We start from the raw sequence: 19,612 nt of genomic DNA on the forward strand, positions 1-19,612 counted from the left end.
AGAAGAAAAGTCATTTTCCAACATCTCTAAAAGCATTAGAACAGGTAACAAAAAACCTTGAGACCCTCACTGAATATGACCATGGTCAAATCTGATTGTACATAAAAGTAAGAGATGGTGATCACATGTATGGGTGAAAAGGACTTTAACCCCTTTCCTGTTTAACAGTGTCTTGGATAAAAAGAATTTGTCTGATGATGTAGGGAAAACAAGAAATTGACTTATAAACAAACAGCACAAATCATGTCAACCAGTAATGTCTGTATGGAAGCAGTCATGAAAAAAGGGGATACATGGCATATAAGAATCATGATACAAACAGGTGTTAAAAAAGAACCTGTGCTACAATCTTAATATATCTCTTAGGTAACTGGAATGGTCATTTGGGACCAAGGACCTAAAGTTGTTTGAGAAATCCAGAGAGTACTGGAGACTCAGAAAATGTGTAGCCATGAAAAACAAAGGGTAATGAAAAGGCCACTTTAAGCGGTGCAACTGTGGAAGAGGAAAATTCCTCTGTCAAAGAGCCAGGTAAATACATGACTTATGGTTGGCACTACCACCTGAAATGGGTTAAACCTTCTCTCAGTAACACTATTACCAATATGCATGTCATTTCCATAGCTAAATGTTCATCTTGGAGAAAGCAAAAACAGAGACAGGTACATGGCAACCTTAGAAATTAAACCCTGATATTGTGCAAAGACTGCATAATCTTTATCCCTCAAAGTTGAGCTTATAGATAGTCAAGAATAACGAGGCAGTTCATGATTGCACTCCACAAAGATAGCCATAAAAGAAGTGGAAGATGTACTGTAGAAGCAAAATCTGGGTGTAGCAACCAATCTGGTGCAATCAACAAAATCTAACACAGGGTTTGAACAAATCATATTTAGTACTTATAACAAAATAATAAGAAGAACAATGGTCTAGAGTTGTAATCCTGTCCTACCTAATGGAATGTATCCATTGTCAAAGCCTAGAAATGAGGTACTGAAAACCAAGTTGCCAGTACTTTGATGATCCAATGAGAGGTCAACTCACAAATAAGAATTGCAAAATTAGAGTTAATACAACAGAACCTTGCAATGCAGCATCTCCTCTGTTGGGAATATCACTGAGGATGGAGACAATCTGCTACCACAGGCATAACCCATAGAACATGGCAAGTTAGTAGGGTGAAAAGATACAAATGGTATGGGAAAAAAAAAGAGGTCCAAAAATAGAAAACAAGGAGCTCTGGACCAAGTAATTCCTCAATGAGAAATGCAAGACACCACCAGAAAATTGGCAGAGAAGCCTGATAATTTTCCCCTTAACAAGCCCAGCTCATGAGGCATTCATGAAGGACTAAAACATTATGTAAAGAAGTCTCTTTGTACATACATAGACCATGAAATTTCTGACTAGGGGTAAATGTATCCAATCCATTAACAGATGGAACTCTGGACAAGGTAGCAGAGGAACCCATATTGTAGTCCTATCCCAATTTAACAACCCAGTGAATTGATATTTATGATAATTCAACTGCATACAGACAAGTAAAAGGATCTCTTGAGCTCTCTCCCAAAGGTATGAGATTTAAATGGTGCCCACATTTCTAGAAGAGACAGAACCATCCATCTCATAGAAGAAAGAGAGGTGAGTAAAAGTCTCACTTCTTATGCCATAGCATTGAGTTGAATGGGAGGCAACAGAACCTGACTGAAAGATAAGATGAAAAAAAACCAAAAAAAAACTGATGATATATGGAATTGGAGCAAGTACAGATGTCTCAGTCCCAAAAATAAAGCCTGCCTTGGTCATAATCTGAAAGTAGAATCAGGGTGTGATGTTCTGACAACTGACAAGATAGTGCTAGCAGAAACAAGTCATCTGTCGTTGGGTGTGTACACAATGCAATGGAATGGAAATGATAAGAAAAGTTGTACAATAAGACAGAACCCATGTGAAGCTGATGTAGGTCTGAAGGAGAAAACATGGAACAGCAGTACCTAACCCTTATGCACCACAAATACTGATAGTGGTGAAACTCCACCACTATGATAAAGTACAGATAGGAGCCAATTACAACAAACATGGACATCTACAATTCCAGTAAAAATGTCAACTCAAATTGATGAATGAGTAACTTGTGCACCTTGAAGAATTCAGGCACAGATATAAGTGAGAAAGATTGATGACTGGACCTGAATCTCCTGTCTGCACAGGCTCAACAACTGACAGGAATAAAACAATGGAAGATTTAGCATGACATACACTCTACTCCTGTATCAACAAAACTCTGGTAACCAAAGAAGGTCCCAAATCTTGATGGTCTGTGAGAAAGAGGAAACTCAAGGGGTTAGATGGAAAACAGAGGTGAAGAAATGAACTGGATAACAAATCTTGACTCAAGGATCTGAAGTGTTCCTGGATCCACAGTTATGGTTCCCACACATCCAGAAATTCTTGGAGCTGAAACTCTACAGACCGTGAAGGTATAAAGTAATATATAATGCCACTTACGATCCAGTCAAACAGTGGAACTCTTGGATATAGACAAAATCTTCTCTTGGTATTAATGTATCAAGAGGCTAATGCCAAGGGCTGGAACCCATGAATAAGGGCAGATCTATGATCTCCTTTAAGAAATTATGAAATCTGAGACTCTTAATGACAACAGGGATGAAAGTAGAAGTTGAAAACTGAATCAACAGGCATGCTAACAAGGGATCCAGCTCATCATCAGTGAAGATGGTGATCCTGAGATTCTTCCAACAAAGTGAAGTGAAAGGAAAACAACATGGTGGATTCTAGATTGAAAGACCATAAACTTGCCCTGTCTCATCAAGAGCCACAGGTTTATTTGGTCAGAATCTAACTGCAAACTTTGCCTAAGAACTGCAAAACTCAAGGAACAGAAGAATTATGTCAGAGCCAGAAAATACTTCCACCTTGCAGCAGTAGATTAAAGCCATTAAGTTCAATGTGTTAGATAAGGCATAACTGTCCCTTCATATAACTTAAAAGTAACCCTTCTTCCCTGAGCCACAATATCAGTAGATGGAGAAAGAAAACTGAAAATTTACTTCCAGACCTTTCAGCCATCAATTAAACTACAGGCTCAAAAGCAACCAGGAAAAGACTCAAACATCAAGCACTTGTAGAATAGAAAAATATCCATATCCAAATATATGTCCTTATCTAACTACGATTAATATCACTAACAGTCTCAACTAAGAGTGATCCCCACACACCAATTGTTGTGTGATGCCAGATATCAGAGGTAGGATATGAGAGACCCCATTTGCTTCCTTACTGGAAATAATAACCTGGGAATTGATGTCGTAAGTTGGCTTGCCAATTAGAATAAAGAAATTTTTATAATAATTATTTTTTAAAATATTTATTATGAAATACTATTATAAAAATAGATGAGATAACATGGATAATGTTCAAATTACCTATGAATGATTGTAATACTGGAAAAGCTGTTAGTGATGACTTGTTGACAAAAAGTAATGTCATTATCTGGATGAGGTACTTATATACAGTACCAGAACAGAGGGTGTATTGACATAGGTGGAGAGTGTCTCGAGATGGGTGTTGCCAAAAGTGTCAGACATGGGAATCTAGAATCTAAGTCCTTCTCCCATAATTTATCAAAGTTGAACAAGACTAGTCAATACTTATAGACCATCCATTATATTAGTTAATCAATTAAGTCACCAAAGTTGAACAAGATTAGTCAATACTTGTAGACCATCCATTATATTAGTTAATCAATTAAATCACCAAAGTTGAACAAGATTAGTCAATACTTGTAGACCATCCATTATATTAGTTAATCAATTAAATCATCAAAGTTGAACAAGATTAGTCAATACTTATAGCCCAATCATTACATTAGTTAACCAATTAAATCACCAAAGTTGAATAAGACTAGATTATTTATAGATAATTGTGTTCCTACTGTGTATACAAGTATCTATTGGTACTGTATCAAATACATGAACTAACCTTTCTTATCTGTCTTAATATTTAATAATAAAGGCTCCAGGGAGCCTTCCTTGTTTTTTCCAAGCCCTTCTCCAGGATTCCAGCCCATCTTTTTAAGAAGGTGCATTCCAATACCTTCCTTCACAGGAGTTGCTTTAGATAACTGGTCCTGCAGGGTGCACATAGAAATAGGTGTTGGGCACAATAAATTTATGTTAGAAATGCACACTTTAGGTAATAATCTTAAAACATGCCCTTATTACTAACAACCTACACTTATAAATGGAATGTCTCCAAGCCATTTCATATTAAATTTATAAGGACTGTGTAAAAAACATGTTTGATAAGAGTCACAGAAGAATTCAATGGTAATGTTTTACACATACGAAAAACATGAAGTTTCAGTGAGCAATGAACACCTTACTTTATTCTTAAAAAAAGTACAAGTACAATAAAACCATTTAGTAAATGGACTTTACACCACAAAGTAATACAGACAATATCTAACTGGTGGAAATTTAGAAATAAATCAAATAACAAAACTTTATAAATCTTCAGTAGTGTTGAATGCTGAATTAAAATGGAAATAATCCTTCAAAACCATGAACTATAAATGTAAACATTTAAAAGGTCTATCAACCTATCTCTATGTCTGAGATAATGACTGAGTGCAGGAGTGAATAATCATTCTGCATCTTAGAGATGGACCCAAGGAAACACCCAAACCCAAAGCCAAAGGAAGTGGAACAGGGCAGTCACTGGAAGAAATGGCAGGGACAGAGATGGAAGTAGACATAGATTTGTCACGGAGCCAGTTGTTTCTGGGTAGGAGATATTATTTATAGTCTTCAAGTGTTACACCTCTTTCTTCTCCACCCATTTATGGCAAGGAATAGAGTGAAAGGGGTGTGGACCACTACAGTTAACACAGCATGGTTCCAGTTTGCACTTGTAAGCATCATGGTCTTTGCCACCACAATGAGCACATGTTAAAGAACCATGACACAATGTTTTTGAGGGACCAAACTGCTGGTTGACATTGGAAACATCTGAGAGGGTTGAGATTGTATGGTCATACCTCACAGTTCAAATAACCTGCTTTGGCTATGGCAGGAAGACATGGGGATGTAAACGTCAAAATCAGAACATTAGTGGGCATCATAATTTCATCGTTGTAAGTGGAGATACGGCGTACCACAAAAATGACTTGCTTGGAGAAACCAGTGAGGATATCCGACTCCCAAATGTTCTTTAAATCCCTCTCAACTATAATTCCTCTGGAAGATTTCAAAGTTGCATGGGGAGTAACCTTAATGGGTATATCCTCAATGACCTTTGATTTCAAGAGGAATTTGATTAGTTATGGTAAAGATGTTTACACCAAAATGTCTCCAGAGTGTAACTTCTTTACTGACTTAGGGGATCCAGCAAGCTCCTTTAATACTTTTTGAATAAAAAAGGGGGACATCTTCCCTCAGGATTTCTCAGATAAGCAATGGATAATTAGAAATTGAGGTACAGAATCTGACTGTGATGATGGTGACTGTACAACAGAGTTGTCCATGTGTGGTTGTTTTACAATAATTTGTTTTTAAATTTTTTTATTTTTATTTATTTTTTCATAAATTGGGGTACCCATAAAAAAATGCTACATTTCACTGTCCAATGACCCCACCCAACATGGAGCCCTATGAGAGGATGCACTACAATGTCAAACAATGCTAGGGTTTTGTGAGCACTACACCCAAATACCAGAATCAGACACAATGTCCACAACACCTGTTGAGTGTGTCCGCCACTGGTATTTGGTTGAACCTAGCCCAAGTAGAGCAGCCAACTGACCCTGGAAAAGCCACCCCAAGGGTGCCTGTCTACAGCAATTCAAGGCCAAATTGGTGTGTTGGGGTTGGACTCCTCAACAACCAGGAAATACATGGGTGGATGTTTGGATCCCAAAAGAGGTAAACTGAAAATACTGAACTTTTTCTGGAAGGTTCCCACACCAGTTACAGGAATTTATCTTGAGGGATGCTATCACTAAAACCAATAGTAAATACACTATAATAAAACAATGGTGAAGTTGTACACAAACCAAAAATACTTTTGTTGTTTAGCTACTACTAAGTTCACGAGTAAACACACTAGAATACTGTAGTGGTGAAGCTGTACACAAACAAAATTAGTTTTGTTGTTTAGCTAATACTAAGATCACGATTAAACACACTAGAATACTGTACTGGTGAAATTGTACACAAACAAAAATAGTTTTGTTGTTTAGCTAATACTAAGTTCACGATTAAACACACTAGAATACTGTAGTGGTGAAGCTGTACACAAACAAAAATAGTTTTGTTGTTTAGCTAATACTAAGTTCACGAGTAAACACACTAGAATACTGTAGTGGTGAAGTTGTACACAAACAAAAATAGTTTTGTTGTTTAGCTAATACTAAGTTCACGAGTAAACACACTAGAATACTGCAGTGGTGAAGTTGTACAAAAACAAAAATAGTTTTGTTGTTTAGCTACTACTAAGTTCATGAGTAAACACACTAGAATACTGTAGTGGTGAAGCTGTACACAAACAAAAATAGTTTTGTTGTTTAGCTACTACTAAGTTCATGAGTAAACACACTAGAATACTGTAGTGGTGAAGCTGTACACAAACAAAAATAGTTTTGTTGTTTAGCTAATACTAAGTTCACGAGTAAACACACTAGAATACTGTAGTGGTGAAGTTGTACACAAACAAAAATAGTTTTGTTGTTTAGCTAATACTAAGTTCACGAGTAAACACACTAGAATACTGTAGTGGTGAAGTTGTACACAAACAAAAATAGTTTTGTTGTTTAACTACTATTAAGAAAAAGAAGGAAGAGCTGGATAAAATATTATGTTAGGAAAAGACAAGTTTATACAGTTTGGTCCTGTAATCATTGTAACAATGTATAATAATTGAAAAATTATGTTTTTTTTTAACACTACTAATAGTTTCAAGAATGCTGCTGTTAAAAGTTTTAAACAATAATAAATATGAAGAAATATGGCTACATTTTAACCTTTAATACTAAACACGGCATATACATGATTCATAGTACAGAATGTAAATATGTGGTCAGTTAAATAAATTTACAGATTCTTTGAATGACAGGAAATGACTGAACATAAAGAAGTACAATGCATTATAATTTAACATCAAATAAAGTTATATGTACCAAGTGCTCTGTGAAGAGAAGTACTGTAGATAGGCAGCCATGCAATACTCTGACACTCTTACCTATCCTCTTGATGCTGTTTCTTGAGGCTCCACTTTAACCTGTGGCTTAGTGGACAGACATGCTTCATCCAAAGTATCCCTGCAATAAGCTCTCACTTTCAGGTGTGTACCAGTGGGTTAATCAAATAAGTGTGCTTAGTACTACATGTGAAAAAATTACAGAATCTCATTGGTTTTCTCAAACTCTCCTCTCTACATTTACATACTTATATTCATAAAAAGTAAAAATGATAGTAATACAAAAAATAAGATGGTGGTTAAAATGAATTATGTAGCTTTTCAGTTTAGTTTCTCATTATATGAAATAAAAAAACAAAAAACCTGATAAAGCAATGAAAACTGTCATATAAAGAGACTTAAAGAATTTCAACATTCTTTGAAATAAAAATTTCACTGAGGTTTTAGAAGCAACACAGATCAATGGGAATCAAGACATTTATTAAACACTTGTTTCATGTGTTCACTTAGCAGACTTAGTTTAAAATGGTTTAATGTACTTTTCTTCACCTATCATGTTGATTCTTCTGTGGAAGATGAAGTTATTACCATAACTTAATTTCATTATCACAGAATTAGGAAAGTTATTTTTACTTTTGTTGAACACCCTGAATAAGCAAAGGTATCACAATATTAATGACTGAACTGTAAACTCTGTTGTACAGATTCATTTGAAAAATGTTGAAAAGAAACATCACTTCTCTTCAAGATTAAAAGTGTCCATATTAGTATATAAATGTTGAGATGGGAGAGTAACCTTTCAGCGAGTATATCATGTAATACTGAAGAGGCCAATTAAAGTAAGCAACAGGAATCTGTAATATTTAAATGTGGCACTTAGCACACTACAGTAACCCATAAGCAGGCACACACAAAGACAAAATAAAGAAATCACAGACACCCTTGTCAAAATAAACCTTTCTTGTGAATATGATGCAGTTAAAACAACTTCTTTTATAAGTACATGAGTAGACTCATGAAATTTGCTCTAACCTGGTGAAATATGTATGTTATTCAAATAAATGGTATGTTTTGTTAACACACTAAATTCAGGAAAACCTAGATGGTTCCAGTTGAGACATGGCACACTAGTTGGAACTGCTTTTGTTTTTTCAATATAACATTTATTAATTATTGAACAGTGCAACAAACAATTATAAAAAACCATTCTGAACCTTACTTCCAGAGAAATAAAAGCTTACATTAAGAAAACCATCTTAAAGTAGGAAATTATTCTTAAAATTACTTTACTTACCTGAGAAAAATCAAGAGCTTGAGCTAACCTGCTAATAAAAGCAAAATCACAGAAAGCACACTTTGAAGGTTACAACAAACACAATCACGTTGTATTTCATAACTATGTGTTTGAAAATAATAGAAATAAATAATAACTCAAGTATTAATTTATGCATCTCTTCTATATTAAAACTTAAATAAAGTCTTCAAAAACAAAAATATCCCCTCTTGAAAAGTACTTTTAGAATTCTAAAGACACTTAACAGTATTGGTATTCAGTCATTGTACACTGGGTAATTAATGCTACAGAACAAGTGGCTGTTGCAAACGTAAGGTCTGATTAGCAACACAAAGAAAATATCATAACTGTATAAATAAACCTGTTTAGTTATTGTTGTGACAGCTAACATCAATTCTTTCATAATTCAATCTCTAATACTTGGGAACTTAATCCTAAAGTCAAAATGAAGCCACAAGACCAAACAAGTTAAAGGTGTTAGACTAGTACTCACTTGTGTACTATAGCAAATAGCAAGGAGGGTTTATCTCCTTCCCTGGCTGACACTGTCTTACAGCAGAAAAAGTGGTTTGAGGACATAGGTAGAATAATAAATTATCCTGTAAACATTCAATGCAAACCATTCTGACCTGTGATATTTGTAGTTCAGTAACAATAAAATAAACTTTCAGGGAAAGGTAATACAAGACACATGAGGCAAAGGTCTCAAATGCATGTTGAGGAAGAGCATATAATACCACATTAATATACAAATTTGGTAACTGGAATCGTTGTTTGGGACAAAAGACCAACCCAAAATTACTTGAGGAGATTGGAGACTACTGTTGACTCAAAGAGTTATTTCTCTCAAATATACTGGGCAATTATGGAAGATGTAATTTTATTACTAAAGAGCTAGGTTCAAAAATGAGTTATGGCTGGTATTTTTGATGAAAGTGAGTTCAAACCCCTTTTAATACATTTTTGCTAATATGTATCATTTCCATTGATAAATGTCTATCATGGGATATCAAACCTGATGTCATGCAAAGGAAAGATACATCTTTGCCAATGATGCCTTTAATTCAGGAAAAGGTGTAAGTTTGGTGTAGTAGTATTGGGACAAAGGTACCTGTGGAATCAACAACAGGACAAAGGTATTGGCATAAAAAGGAGAAATCAATACTGTGTTCTCTTTGGTGGAAGTTCCTGTCAGCCTTGACATACAAGCTCAAGAAGGTGAAGACAGTGCAACTGGAAAACATAAAAAAGAACAATGATGTCTCATCTCGGTGAATCTTGAGACTTGGACTCATGAACAATACTCTCAGAGGAAAAGCTAACTGGTAGGCAATTCAGTGAAAGGCAACTATTGGGAAAGAATCCTTTAATTATCCACATAATCAGTACTGCGTGTGTGTGGAAGAACAGCTAATGGTTTACATTAAACATAAGAAGACATTGTGTCAAAGCAGACCAAAATGAGATAAGTATCTATTAATTAAGGAGAATGTTAATTTCCAATACAATCACTCATCTCCATACACAGAAAGCTAAACTGCTCAAAAAATTAAAGGAACAAGTACATTTTCTTACATAATTTATGGCAGTGTTCCAAATGTGATAAATTTTTTATTTTTTTAGCTAATTTGCCTTATTTCAGTTCCATCTATATCCATTTCTTAATGTGTGAGAACATGTGTTTTACAATGGTAAAACATGGAGAAATAATTTTTTTAAAAATGACCAATATCATCAAAACTGATATCCCATATGAAACAATACTTTAAAAAGTTTACATGCATTTATTCAAGAAATGTTTGAAACATTCAATATCTAGTGTGACCTCCACAGGCTGTGACACACTCCTGACACTGATTTGGCACACTTCAAATCAGTCTATTGATGTTATCTTGGGGTATGGCAGCTCACTCACCTACCAGGAATCGTTGGAGTTCCTGTACATTCTGAGGAGGGTGATTGCATTCTCTAACATGCTGCGACAACATATCTCAACAATGTTCAATCAGATTTAAATCTGGAGATGTGACCCGTCACTCAAAAGTTTCCATTCCTTCCTCATCAAGGAAGTCCATACACAGTTTGGTTACATGGGTTCATGCTTTAACCTGCATGAGAATGAACCCATCGCCAACAGCACTGGCAAAAGGTTTCATAATGGGTTACAAAATTTTGTCTCTATATCAGCGTGTGTTCAGAGCAGCCCTGTCGAGTATGAGTAAGACCATGTGGCCACCCCAGCATATGCCTGCTCAGACCATTACAGAACGTCTTCCATAAGTGTTGACTTGCACAATGTTACAGGTGAAAAATCACTCTCCTCAGCATCTCCACACTCTCGCACGTCCACCATCACGAGAGACAGTGAACCTGCTGTTGTCTGTTCATAGCATGATGCTCCATTCACAATGTACCCAGTCCACGTGCTGACAAGCAAACTCCAACCTGGATGCACAGTGTTGTACTGTCAGAATAATGCCTGTTGCAGGCTATTTGGCCCTAAGGCATCCTTCATGCGGACCATTGTGAACTGTTTGGGTCGACACGTGGATTCCAGTGGAATGCTGAAGGTCATTTTGCAGTAATTGAGCCTTAGCTAACCTGTCCTGCAGAGCAGTAGTCATGATGTAGTAGTCCTCTCTGGCTGTTGTGCAGTGATGATGGCCTTGACCTGATCTGCCATAAGAGTTCATCTCCTGGTGGCATTGCCAAAGTCAACTGATGATGCTTGGTGACACACAGATGTGCTGTGCCACCTACCTTTGGGTCTGGCCATCCTCCAGCACCTGGACTGCCCTGGCCGCCTTGTTGTCTGTCAGATGGTGCCTTACTGCTTGAGTACACAAGATGAAGGTACACACTGACAAACAAGCCACAAAAGATCCATGATGGTGTTTATTTCGATAATTAATGAGGAATGCATACTTTCACGTAACAGCCTTATATCGGGTACCTTGAGTGAGGTGAGTTTTGTTTGAGTTGCTTCAAACTTCACTTGCAAGCTTAAAAAATACTCTTGTAGACAAATGGATATGTTTTTCAATCATAAATTTAGTTATGACAAAAATATACTAAATATGTACTTGCTCCTTTAATTTTTTGGAGCAGTATATAATCTCACACTGAGATGGTGGAGAGACTAATGCAAAATTTATCTAGATGAGCTTCTTTTAGGAAGTGGCCAAAGGAAGGACAGAGGGTGTACCACTGTATGCTGGGGGATCTATAAAGGAACACCCTTGGGTTATCACATCTAATCTCAACTGAATCAGAGTAGATATATTAGTTTATTTGCCACAGTCAGTATGGATAATTATGACCACAACTCAACCATCAGACACTATGGTCCTCTTTCTTCCTTTGGATGTAGAGTGTGTAAGTGATATATAACAGTGATAGAACCATCTACTTCCGATAAGTAGGAGTATGAAGTATGATAGAGACAGAAAGATATACGAGCATGAGATAGTGATATTTGTCTAACTTCCAATTGGAGATTGTGATATTTCTATAAGCAATGGGATGATCTGTGCTACACACCAAAAACACCCCTACCAGACTTATCACTACAGGAGAACCAATGTTCTTGCCCCTGGTGTTTAGGTTTCAACTAGTAAGGATTCTTCATGGTCCACCATCTCAGCAGTTAAGAACTGGCAATTAGCAAGGAGTTCCCATGCTCCACTTGAAGGGAGAGGGAATTCACATGAAGGAAACTGAGAGAATGTGTTTGTGTCTCCATCAGGCACCTGCCAGAAAGGTCTTTTACTAAAGGTAGAGAAATGGGTCACTAAGAAACCTTATGTTTAAAAGCCAGCAAACATGAGCCAGAGAAGTGGGCAGATGCTTAATGTTAGTGCCAGCTTTTTCCATGAAAGTTCATAAAAATGGTATAGTCTGGACCACTCTGGAAAAAGCTATATATAAATACCACAATCAGAAATTTAGTGGTCAGAGGGGCACTGACTGGGCCATGGCAGTACTCCTCAGAACACGTGGGACATGGTAAGGAGGAAGTAACTATATAATATATGTGGGGCATGGTAAGGAGGAAGTAACTATATAATATATGTGGGGCATGGTAAGGAGGAAGTAACTATATAATATATGTGGGATATGGTAAGGAGGAAGTAACTATATATTTGGGACATGGTAAGGAGGAAGTAACTATATATACATTACTTCTATGGATACAAGTAAACTACGGTAAAACATTAACCCCAGTATTAATAAAAAATGAATATTGCCAGAACAATATCTTCTATGTCAGGAGTTAGAACCCTAATAAGGATATAAACATGGAAGGAATAATTAACCAAGATGAAACATTAAATTATAAACATACATGCCAAATATGAAATTAGAATGTAATGTTAATAGTGGTGTATTCCAGACTCAACAGTGCGTAAAACTCTCAGAATGAAACTTCATATGAAAGTTTACAAAATTCAAGTCCATTAGATGTTGCTAGAAGAGGATAATTATGTACGATTGACTTTTTGTCATCAATTTAATGAAAACTTTGTCAGTAATGCCTTATTTTTGGACCATTTAATGTTTTCCAATGAAGCAACATTTCACATTAGTAGTAAAGTCAGCAGGCATAACTGCCACATATGGGGCACTGAAAAGCCACAAGAATGTGAGGAACACGAAAGAGATTCTCCTAACATCAATGTCTGGTGTGCATTAGAAAAGGACCACATAATTGTGTCATTAGTTTTTGAAGGATGGCTTGTTAATGGTGAGAGTTATTTAGAAATGCTGCAAAATTACTTTATTCCTGAACTTACTTGATATCAGATACAGTGTTTCAGTAAGATGGCACACATTGTCACTTTGCTCTCAGAGTAAGGCAGTTTCTGAATGAAAATTTCCCTAACAAATAGATTGGAAGAGGTGGACCACTCTCCTGGCCACCACAGTCACCAAATTTGAGCCCATTGGATTTCTTTCTATGGGGACATGTAAAGACTAGTGTTTATTCAAGAAAATCTTGCTCTTTAGACGACCAAAGGACTGGGATAACCAATGTGATTCAGGCTATCACTGAAATTCAATTGCAAAATGTATTTGTAGAAATTCAGAATTTAATTATGGTTTATTTACGAAATGATGGTGGACATGTTGAAAATTAAACTCTCAATAATAAATCTATGTAAAAATGCAATAAATTCTTTCATTAACCCTTTTTACAGGTTCATTTTATCATGTAAAGAACTGAAGTTATGAACATTTAAAACTGCACAAGGACTTTATAATGATCCTGTATACCAGAATGAAATATCAGTAGCTAATTGTTAATTGTGAAAACACAACTAACAGAATCCAAACACTAATGTCTCTGTTTAAATGATAGGGAATAAGTAAGTTGGACTAATCGTTGATGTCTATATGTATTAAGGAAAAACAGAAACAATGGCAAAACATAATGCACCAAATTGTATAAGTTAAGAAATAAGTAACAGTGAATAAACATAATAGTCTAATTAGTACAAGTTAAAGAGTAGTGGACTAGTTCCAAGTGATACAACATGTTAGGGAGCAGTAAACAATGAGTCATATTAATAAAGAATAACCTATATATTGAAACAATAACGTGTTTCCTCATAAGGCAGGAAGGAAGAGACATAAAACAGTAGGAGCAAACTGAACCCTAGAATAAAAGCCAAGTGTGACACTAATAGAAAATAAAGGATACAATGGGTGGAAGGTAAGGTTGAAAATCAAGTCAAAATCAATAGGTGGAGAAATGTTGGGTGGGAAGTTGTTCCATTTCATTCTCACTGATTACAGTTTCAAAATCTTTGAAGGGAAATGTCTGTTAGTGACAGAAGAAGATTCAGTACTCACACTTGAGATAGTTTTAAGAACTGGGTACTCATACTTGAGATAGTTTTAAGAACTGGGTACTCATACTTGAGATAGTTTTAAGAACTGGGTACTCACACTTGAGATAGTTTTAAGAACTGGGTACTCATACTTGAGATAGTTTTAAGAACTGGGTACTCATACTTGAAATAGTTTTAAGAACTGGGTACTCATACTTGAAATAGTTTTAAGAACTGGGTACTCATACTTGAAATAGTTTTAAGAACTGGGTACTCACACTTGAGATAGTTTTAAGAACTGGGTACTCATACTTGAGATAGTTTTAAGAACTGGGTACTCATACTTGAAATAGTTTTAAGAACTGGGTACTCATACTTGAGACAGTTTTAAGGACTCAATACTCTTATAAAGGCAGTCTTTATTTTTAGAATAATGGTGCTTAGTAACCTTGTTGTTCCTCTAAAATTTGGATCTCTTGAAAGACTCCATAAATCTATCAATTTTTCATTTTATACCTCAAGAAATATGTCAACCACAAGAACAGAATGTCCCACAACTACTACGATTTATGTAGCCTTCTAGGTAAGCAATAAACTGGTTGCAAAAAATATTCCATAAATGTTTGTAGCAACAGAATGTGATTATTTCCAATCAATTAATTCCAATGACTGTGGCTTCAGAATGGGAACTAAGGAAATAGAATATTTCAGTGGAGGAGAAGAACATATTCTTTCTGTTCCTTATAAACACAACTGTAGAGGAGAAGGACCCATTCTTTTTGTTCCTTATAAACACAACTGTGGAGGAGAAGGACATACTCTTTCTGTTCTTTATCAACACATCTGTAGAGGAGAAGGACCCATTCTTTTTGTTCCTTATAAACACAACTGTAGAGGAGAAGGACCCATTCTTTTTGTTCTTTATAAACACATCTGTAGAGGAGGAGGACCCATTCTTTTTGTTCCTTATAAACACAACTGTAGAGGAAAAGGACTCATTCTTTTTGTTCTTTATAAACACATCTGTAGAGGAGGAGGACCCATTCTTTTTGTTCCTTATAAACACAACTGTGGAGGAGAAGGACCTACTCTTTCTGTTCTTATAAACACATCTGTAGAGGAGAAGGACCCATTCTTTTTGTTCCTTATAAAGACAACTGTAGAGGAAAAGGACCCATTCTTTTTGTTCCTTATAAACACAACTGTGGAGGAGAAGGACCTACTCTTTTTGTTCTTTATAAACACAACTGTGGAGGAGAAGGACCCATTCTTTTTGTTCCTTATAAACACAACTGTAGAGGAAAAGGACTCATTCTTTTTGTTCTTTATAAACACAACTGTGGAGGAGAAGGACCCATTCTTTTTGTTCTTTATAAACACATCTGTAGAGGAGGAGGACCCATTCTTTTTGTTCTTTATAAACACATCTGTAGAGGAGAAGGACCTACTCTTTTTGTTCTTTATAAACACAACTGTGGAGGAGAAGGACCCATTCTTTTGCTTATAAACATAACTGTAAAGTTAATTAGTAGAACACATTTATGTCTTTCACTGACAGTTTAATATTTGAATCAATCTAGAGGGTTATTGGTTTATATTTTAGATTCTAGTTTATAAGTATGTACAGTTTGTGCTTGTAATTGTTTAGAAACTGCAGAAGCCTATTTTTGGTGTCAGGAAATTTTAAAATAGAGAAACTAGAGCTGAGACACAGAAGAATGATGACTGTTCAAATATTTTGTTTTGAAATAAAAAACTTAAATGACATGAAATATTAAGTATGAACTATGTTCGTGTGCCCAGTTTATTGAAATACAATAATAATAACGATAAATTTTAAACATAACATTGTAAGAGGTTGTTACAAACAAAGAGGCATCAGACTTGTATGATAAGGGATGAGCAAGTGTTCCAGTAATTAATAGTCAGATTTCACAGATGCTGGAAGATGTTATTTCTTGATAGGCAGTCAGAAACAGAACAGAAACCAAAATTAACTATCTTGTACAACCTTAGATATTGCAGCTTCAAAATGTTTCACTCTGATAAGTAGCTGTTTATCAGTCTAAAACCTTTCTGTTTCTCCAGATTTCGTAAATTCAATTTTTGGAAATTTTATTTAAACTCTCTCACAAATCTCTACTTAAGTGCTTGTAGACAAACATGTATTACTGACAGTTTGTCATTACAATGCAAGTAACTTCTTTAGTATAGTTTCTCTTAAAAATACATTATTGACAAATATAGTATCTTCAAAATAAGTTGCTTCATTTAATAATAAATAAAATATCAAAACAATGAAGTGAGAGCTTATTGCTGGGAAGTCAGTAATAATCATAGGTTTCTATTATAAAACATTCATATTAACTAACTGCAAGTCAGTAATAATAATAGGTTTCTATTATAAAACATTCATATTAACTAACTGCAAGTCAGTAATATTCATAGATTTCTATTATAAAACACTCATATTAACTTACTGCAAGTCAGTAATAATCACAGGTTTTTATTATAAAACACTGATATTAACTTACAGCTTTAATATACATCTGTGTCAATTACAGAAAAAATAAAAGGAATTCTTGCCATATGTAATATTTAAAAAATGAATGTTTCTAACTAAAGACAGCACTTATAACCATATTTCTTTTATATAAAGTTTCATTTTCATAGTTAAGACCTTGTAAAGGATGAAATGTGATATCATAAAATATTAAAACAAACTGGCTAGAACATTACTACAGTACCATTTTAGACAGCAGAATAATTTATAATAACTGGCTATATTCCTTACCACACATTTGTTAGAAGTTTTAAAATAACATAGTAATCTCTCTCTCTTTAGAGATCAAAGTTTCAGTGAAATCACAAGTGCATTTGATTACTCAGAAATATCCTTCTCAAGAATAAAGGTTATTCAGAAATATTCTTCCCAAGAATAAAGGTTAGTCAGAAATATCCTTCCCAAGAATAAAGGTTAGTCAGAAATATCCTTCTCAAGAATAAAAGTAACTTATAAATACCTTTCATGAGAATAAAGAATACTCAGAAATATCCTTCCCAAGAATAAAGGTTACTCAGAAATGTCTTTCTCAAGAATAAAAGTAACTTAGAAAAATCTTTCATGAGAATAAAGATTACTCAGAAATATTTTTCTCAAGAATAAAGGTTACTTAGAAGTATCTTTCATGAGAATAAAGATTACTCAGAAATATCTTTCACAAGAATAATGATTACTCAGAAATATCTTTCTCAAAAATGAAGGATACTCAGAAATATCCTTCCTAAGAATAATGGTTACTCAGAAATATCTTTCTCAAAAATGAAGGATACTCAGAAATATCCTTCCTAAGAATAATGGTTACTCAGAAATATCCTTCCCAAGAATAAAGGTTATTCAGAAATATCCTTCTCAAGAATAAATGATATTCAGAAATATCCTTCCCAAGAATAAAGGTTACTCAGAAATATCCTTCCCAAGAATAAAGGTTACTCAGAAATATCTTTCTCAAGAATAAAGGTTACTCAGAATGAAAATTTACAAACAAATCTGTAAACATCCAAGCTTTAGTAGAGACTGAAGTTTATTTAAAACATTTAATACTGTTAAGGGACATTCTCAGCCAAGGTAAATTTGTCACTTAATGTATTTTAAATGAACTACAAAAGAAATTTAATTGTGACTGTATTTATACTTTTATTATTAAGAAAACTAAAAAAATCTAAACATATTTCGTGAAAATTCATGCAATATAAAATCTTTTGATATAAAACATAGTTCTTTATTTAGGTCTTTACATTAAATATCTTGTGTTTAGGTAAAATTTATACCTCAGATAAAAAAATTCACAGACAGAAACCCAAGTTTATTACTATTTTATCACCAGAAACAGATTCCATTTGATAATAAGCAGTATTTATTAATCCTATAAAACCTAAATTTTCAAGTGCATGTAAGGCTATTTAATATTAAATATACCTTTCTTGCCCATGCTTGATAAGGTCCACTAAGTTCTTCAGGTGAAAGAATTCTGGCATCAGTACTGCCTGTGAACTGGCCTGGCAACTGTTTGGAGTGAACCCATGCTTGCATCTAAAAGATATAACATGTATTAAACAGTATTTGTACTTCAGCAGTACAGGTATTTTAGCAGCACTGATATTTCAATAGTACTGGTATTTCAAGAGCACTTTTTTTTCAATAGTACAATTATTTTAATAGCATTGCTATTTGAACAGTATTGGTATTTCAACAGTACCAGTATTTAGGTCTATTAAATTTGTTGTTATCTGAAAAATGGGAAAGAAAACTACTTTCTCTTTGGCCTTGTTTATTAACTAGTTTGTTCAAGAAATAAGTATTTCTGACAAATAAGTTTTAAACCCTCGACTGTGGATGCTCTAAAGGTTCTACAAGCTCAACACCACATATGGCACATTCGCATTCAGCTGCTGACAAATTAGCAGTCAGGGAGTTAACAATTATGCATCTTCTCAAGCATTTGTTTAAGTCACTCACCAATTGTACTTAACTTACATCACTGTAGTTGTATGCAATTTACGTCACTGTAATGATATGTAATTTACATCATTGTAATTGTACATAATTTACATCACTGTAACTGTACGTAATTTACATCACTTTAACTGTACGTAATTTACATCCCTGTAACTGTACGTAATTTACATCTCTGTAACTGTACGTAATTTACATCCCTGTAACTGTACGTAACTTACATCCCTGTAACTGTACGTAACTTACATCCCTGTAACTGTACGTAATTTACATCACTGTAACTGTACATAATTAGAGATCACTGTAACGGTATGTAAGTTGCATCACTGTAACTGTACATAATTAGAGATCACTGTAAAGGTATGTAATTTACATCACTGTAGCGGTATGTAACTTACATCACTGTAGCAGTATGTAATTTAGATCACTGTAACTGTACGTAATTTACATCTCTGTAACTGTACGTAATTTACATCTCTGTAACTGTACGTAATTTACATCTCTGTAACTGTACATAATTTACATCACTGTAACTGTACATAATTAGAGATCACTGTAAAGGTATGTAATTTACATCACTGTAGCGGTATGTAACTTACATCACTGTAACTCTGTAATTTAGATCACTGTAGCAGTATGTAATTTAGATCACTGTAACTGTAATTTATGTCACTGTAATTTACATCTCTGTAATTGTGCGTAATTTAGATCACTGTAATATGTAATTTACATCATTGTAATGTACATAACATACAT

At 34.6% G+C, this 19,612-nt stretch overlaps 1 protein-coding gene across 1 annotated transcript in view; it reads right to left on the reverse strand.

The window, feature by feature from the left end:
* LOC143223791 (protein Son-like) overlaps positions 1-19,612 on the reverse strand; it is a 96,037-nt gene that overhangs the window by 14,480 nt on the left and 61,945 nt on the right. Inside the window, exons 4-5 of the mRNA XM_076452220.1 lie at positions 18,320-18,433; positions 4,003-4,150 (exon numbers count right to left, since the gene is read on the reverse strand). Of these exons, the coding sequence (XP_076308335.1) occupies positions 4,003-4,150; positions 18,320-18,433 (262 nt within the window). The remainder of the gene's footprint in view (positions 1-4,002; positions 4,151-18,319; positions 18,434-19,612) is intronic.

This window comes from Tachypleus tridentatus, chromosome 8 (assembly GCF_004210375.1).
Source record: "Tachypleus tridentatus isolate NWPU-2018 chromosome 8, ASM421037v1, whole genome shotgun sequence".
NCBI lineage: Eukaryota > Metazoa > Arthropoda > Merostomata > Xiphosura > Limulidae > Tachypleus > Tachypleus tridentatus.